Raw genomic sequence first — 5,980 nt, forward strand, 5'->3', positions numbered from 1 at the left:
TCATGAAAAAACTCCTTGATTTCATGGTATTTTTTGCACAAATCATCATATAATAATAAAATACAATAAAATTATGAAAACTTGTGGGACCGGGCCACTAGCCGGCCGGCCATGCCCTAGCCGGTCCCACACGCCCTTTGCTTTATTATTTTATTATTATTTATCCTATTTTTCCTTGAATTCATCAAATTCCTTGATTTTATGGTATTTCTCTCAAATTAGGAAAAATTCCCTCAAATCATCAAAAATACCTAAAAATATTAAAAAATTATGAAAAACTCGTGGGACCGGTCCATAGCCGGCCGGCCATGCCTCCATGGTCCCACACGCCCGTGTTTTTATTATTTTAATATTTTGCTTCCATGAACTCATGAAAACTCCTTCAATTCATGGAAACTCCCTAAATTCATCAAATTTCTCAAAATTCTTGAATTTTTCATAAAATCATCAAAATATTATAAAATTAAGGAAAAGGCACCACGAGACCGTGGTCACGACCGGCCGACCATGCCTTGACCACGGCGGTCCCACGCCTCCTCATTCCTTATTTTATAATTATTTTTCATCATCTCATGGTGTTTTCCTCAGTTTCGTCGAAACCCTAATTTTGGCATATTTTCTCGAATGGATGCTCAATTGCATGCTAGAAAATATCAAAATTCTCAGGACTGAGACGCGGACGCTGATAGACTCATTTATGTGTCTATTTTGTTCTCAATGTTCTGTATTGTTAGACTTGATTAAATACTTATTGTGTTATTTTATATTTTTGTAGATGTTTTTAGAAAAATAAGCTCTTGCGGCGAAATTGGCTCGAAAAGCGGTGTTTTACACCTTTTCAATTGAATTGTTGAAAGTATGTATTGTTCTTGTATTTGAATTCTTTGGCTTCTTGACTTCATTTTGTTTTGTCTCCTCCTGTTAAATGATTATGGTTGATTTCTTAGTTGGTTTGTTACTTTGCTTAGAGTTTGAAAGATTGAAGGGTGCTACTTTACTTTTTTGACATGACCTTTTCTCTGTCGGAAGAAATGATTCATCCAAAGAACGAATCAGAATAGCTTCTATTTTCGACATGACTTTCAGTTGATCTTTCCACCTTTTTTGTGAGAAAAATTCCAGAGACTTGGAAGTTTGGGATTTTCTGTCAAGTTTTGTTGTATTTTTCATGACTTTCAGTTGCACATTCTTTTCAAAAAAACTTGTGAAAACTGATGAACTTGTGACACTCTCTACCCTTCATATTCAAAGTAAAGATAAGTAATATATGTTGGAGGTGTTCTTGTTAAACCTGAGATTAATGTCTGAATTGAGTTAGTGCAAAAAATCTTTAATGTCGTTTTACTCGGCACTTATCATTGACAAAAATACAATATACTTTAGCTTTTAAGGACGATGTCATCTATATGGGATATGCTACCTCAGTAACCAGTTTCTATAATGCATTTTGATATGGAAGAGGACAGTTAGTGACAATGGCGCATAAAGGCTTTAAGAAGTTTGGTTTTCTATGGAGCCTGAGAGGTTTTTTTTCAGATTTTTTTTGGAGTTTAGTAACTCTAGGAATCGGTTTTTAGAGTTTTTATGAATGAAATCAGTTTCAGAGTTCAATTAGGATTTGTTTGAGTCCATATAAATATATCAGTTTCTTTGTTTGTTTGTTTTTTTCGTCAATGAAATCAGTTCCAGAAGTCAATTAGGTTTTGTTTGAGTCCATATAAATATATCAGTTTTTTTGTTTGTTTGTTTGTTTTTTCGTCAATGGTAAATAGATCAGTTCATCTATGTAGTTTATCAGAAAAAGTTTTATTGAATTATTAAAGTTTAAGGTTTATCTTTGTCTACTACTTGCTGGCCTTAGGTAAGAATTACTAGTTCTTATCACATATTTCCTAAAATTTTCTCTAACTTCTGGCGTATCGGTTGAACTGACCAATTTATGTGTAGTATCTGTAACATAGTCGTTGATAAATTGTTCCTTTCATCGCGTGGAAAAGAAATTGTACCTATATCTTCACATTGCTTTATGTTATTCCAATCAGTAACTGTTGCTTGACATGGAGTCTGTATTTTGGATATCAGTAACAACAGAGAATGGGTAACTTATTGTGCTGTGTACAAGTGGACCAATCAAAAGTTGCTATTAGGGAAAGATTTGGCAAGTTTGATGACGTTCTTCAACCAGGATGCCATTGCCTACCATGGTTTCTTGGTAGCCAGATAGCTGGTCATCTCACCCTTAGGGTTCAGCAGCTGGATGTGAAATGTGAGACCAAGACAAAGGTACGTCAATATCTTGAGCGCATCTTTACATTTGACAAGTTACTGTATTCTGTTTTTTTAAAGTTTTTGAGCTCAAGTCGTTAACATTACCTTCCAATAAAAAGTTGTATTCGTGTAAATAAGAGTTATACAAGCAGTATTCGTTCGGACATTCTTGACAGTTTTCTTGAATTTGGAACTGAACTATTGAACCCAATTTGATAATCAACCCCTAAACGAGGTCATGAAAGTGTAATTTGTTTTCTTGCAGGATAATGTATTTGTGAATGTTGTAGCGTCTATTCAATATCGAGCTTTAGCAGAGAAGGCGAATGATGCATTCTACAAACTGAGCAATACAAGAGGCCAAATCCAAGCCTATGTTTTTGATGGTATGAACCCACAAGCTTTAAACCGATGATATGTTAAATGTTTTTGGTTAAGTTTGAAGTTTTATCTTTATATGTATCTTAAAGAGAATTGTTAATCCATTTTTTCAGTAATCAGAGCTAGTGTTCCAAAGCTCCTATTGGATGACGTTTTCGAGCAAAAGAATGATATTGCTAAAGCTGTTGAAGAAGAACTTGAAAAGGTAAAATTCTTCTTTACTAAATGACTTGTTAGTTGCAATTATTCTGATAGACAGCATTTCATTTGTCGAACATGGCTGACAGCATTCACGATATGTTGTTTGATAGGCTATGTCTGCTTATGGATATGAGATTGTTCAAACCCTCATTGTTGATATAGAACCAGATGAGCACGTGAAGCGGGCAATGAATGAAATCAATGCTGGTAAGATTCTATTAATTATTATTTAAGCAAGTTAGAATTCTTTGAACGGGAGAGGTAATTCAGAGAACGACAAGATGTCAATTAATGTGATTTCGAGGTGCAAAGCATCATGTTTGAAAAGAGTATTTAAATGTTTAACGCACGTATTTTCTTCTTCTGAGCCCATCGTAAAATTCGGTTTCAGCTGCAAGGCTCCGGTTGGCAGCAACCGAAAAGGCAGAGGCTGAGTAAATTTTACAGATAAAGAGAGCAGAGGGTGAGGCTGAATCTAAATACCTCTCTGGACTGGGTATTGCTCGTCAGCGTCAAGCAATCGTTGATGGGCTCAGAGACAGTGTAATAGGTTTCTCAGTTAACGTTCCTGGGACTACTGCGAAAGACGTTATGGACATGGTTCTGGTAACACAATACTTCGACACGATGAAGGAAATTGGTGCAGCCTCTAAATCCTCTGCAGTGTTTATCCCTCATGGTCCTGGTGCTGTTCGTGACGTGGCCACTCAAATTCGTGATGGTCTACTTCAGGGCTCTTCTGCTCACATGCCATGAATGATGACTTAGTTTCCCAGCTCTACTTGCCTTTGACCTCAAACTACAACAAGCGATCCCTCTTTTTTATAGTAGTACTTAAAATGCAGTGTGTCTATGTTAACGTTTCCTTTTCGGCAACACTTGGCATTTTGTTACCTTTAGATACGCAGTATGTATATCCTATGTTTGCATTTGGGATTAATCGTGTGACTGGAACTACTGATTAAGTAATGTGGATTGGTTTATTAGAGTTTATAAATCTGCTTACTTGTAAAATAGTGCTCAAGTATCTAAATAATAAATATGTGCTAGAACTTCGTATCTCTGTGAAATTTCTTCGGAAGTATGAAAAAAATACAGAACAAGTAGCAATATCTTATTGTAGTACCACAGAATTTTCCCAGAGGAAACATATTCAGATGTTAATACCATCTCTTGTGATGGCTGAGGCAGTTAAGTACTCTTTTTTTAGTAGGAAAGATAGATGTATTGAATAATGAGTCTCAAGGATTACATAGGTTCTTGTCCTGTTGAATAAGGACCTTAGCCCATTGAGGACTATTATTATGCCAACTAAAACAAAGAGAGTGAGTTCTTGCAAATTTGAAAAGTGAGTCTACCAAGTGATTTGCATGTCTATGCACATAGCTGCGTTTCCAAAACACTAAAGTATTAAGTAAGAAAATAGCATCATTCACTATATTTTGTGTAGTCCGCTTCACAGCATCAAGCGATTCTACTAAGTGATTTGCATCTCTATGCACATAGCTCCGTCTCCAAAACACTAAAGTATTAAATAAGAAAATAGCATCATTCACTACATTTTGTGTAGTCCACTTCACAGCATCAAGCTTTCATCGATGTTGTTATTACATTTTGACAGTCTCCTTCCAGTTCAATCTTCTCCCATCCATTTTACTTAAGCCCATATCACTGTCTCCAAGAGTGCTTGAGCCTCAGCTTGTTCTGGATCTATTGCATTACATGCCCCTCCTTGCAGTCCGTTGCTATTGCATGCATCATCTCTAGAGATTAAACCCATCCTCACAGTGTATTTCTATAAATATGTGATACATCAAAATTAATTTTAAACACTCCATTAGCCGAAGGTTTCCAAGTATGTTCAGACCGTCTCGATATCCCATTAATATTTGTTCTTGTTAACTTTGCCCGGTTCCAATCCTCTACCTGCAACATAATATTGGTAGATGTCTTAGTGGCATTAAAAGTTTCATTATCAAAGAACTTTGCACATTTTTCCTTCCAAACCATCAATAAATTGAAGCAAGCTAGCTCATACATTGTATAGTCGTTTAACACAGGATTATTAGCTACCATGAAGAAACTGCAAATCCAATGATAAATACCGAGGTTTTGTAAGAGGGAAGTGAAACTACTATGCACTGTGTTCCAATATAAGAGATTATTCTTCAGCAATATTACACGGTGAACACAAATTCTCATGATGCCTTGTAACTCTAGATGACTTAGATTTTGTAGGAAGACATTGATACAAGAATTTCCACATAAAGAGCTGAACTCTAGGTGGAAGTTTATGCTTCCAGAAGGCTTTCCAATTAATTGCTAGATCATTCCTAGTGGGTTTGATACTTAGCTGGTCGTTGACAATAACCTTATAGGCTGACTTTACAGTGAAATTATCATTATTAGAGGGTTTCTATCTAATTTTATCCTGACCAACCATATGAATTATTATATTTGTGATGTCCATAACTGTTTTATCACCATATAATGCAGTTAAAGTGTCAACATTCCCATCTTTGGTATCAGCATTTATTAATTGGCTAACAAACGCCATACACTCATACCTGCAGAACTCATATTGGATCTGGGAGACTTGTGCATATTTGGAATCCAATTGTCCTTCCATATATGAACAACATAACCATCACCAATTTCCCAAACATAATGTTTTTAACAATACTCAGTCCAGTGCATATACCACTCCAAATCCAGGATCCCTGTTTTTATATATTGTCACTCAAAAGGTTTAAGTTAGCAAAATATTTCTCTCTTAGGATAATAGCACACTGATCATCAGGAGAGTTGATCAATCTCCAAGCCAGTTTAGTAAGCAAAGCTAGATTAATAACATCAATTTTTTTAATGTTTAAACCTTTCTTTTGTCTGTGAGTTCTTTAGGCAAAGGGAAGACTTCCAAGTGGTGACTAGCAAGATTACCTAACACATATTGATTCATAATAGTTCTTCCTGGTGGAGATACGTAAATGGCTTGCCAAGTATCCAACTGTAATGACCCGTCCCTCCACCGATATTCTTCTCACTTAGCCACTGTGGTCATCCGACAGTGTGAGATTCCAACGGGCATCGTTGCGGCCATCCAGTAGCAACTTCCCGGGAGGTCACCCAC

General features: G+C 36.1%; 1 protein-coding gene across 1 annotated transcript; it reads left to right on the plus strand.

Annotated features, from left to right (window-relative positions):
• Window positions 1-2,050: 2,050 nt before the first annotated feature.
• Window positions 2,051-3,864, plus strand: LOC113331158 (hypersensitive-induced response protein 1-like). The gene is made up of 5 exons (XM_026577911.1): window positions 2,051-2,283; window positions 2,534-2,654; window positions 2,763-2,854; window positions 2,961-3,057; window positions 3,242-3,864. The coding sequence occupies exons 1-5, from the start codon at window positions 2,095-2,097 to the stop codon at window positions 3,286-3,288; spliced, it is 546 nt and encodes a 181-aa protein (XP_026433696.1). The 5' UTR covers window positions 2,051-2,094; the 3' UTR covers window positions 3,289-3,864.
• The last annotated feature ends 2,116 nt before the right edge of the window (window positions 3,865-5,980 follow it).

This window comes from Papaver somniferum, unplaced genomic scaffold, assembly GCF_003573695.1.
Source record: "Papaver somniferum cultivar HN1 unplaced genomic scaffold, ASM357369v1 unplaced-scaffold_125, whole genome shotgun sequence".
In the NCBI taxonomy this organism is placed as follows: domain Eukaryota; kingdom Viridiplantae; phylum Streptophyta; class Magnoliopsida; order Ranunculales; family Papaveraceae; genus Papaver; species Papaver somniferum.

What these genes read in the sequence shown, in the direction of transcription:
- LOC113331158 (XM_026577911.1), top strand. Translation starts at nt 2,095, where the DNA reads ATGGGTAACTTATTGTGCTGTGTACAAGTGGACCAATCAAAAGTTGCT. An exon ending in TTGAAGAAGAACTTGAAAAG is followed by an intron (nt 2,855 to 2,960) that starts GTAAAATTCTTC and finishes GTTGTTTGATAG; the next exon opens with GCTATGTCTGCTTATGGATA. An exon ending in AATGAATGAAATCAATGCTG is followed by an intron (nt 3,058 to 3,241) that starts GTAAGATTCTAT and finishes ATTCGGTTTCAG; the next exon opens with CTGCAAGGCTCCGGTTGGCA.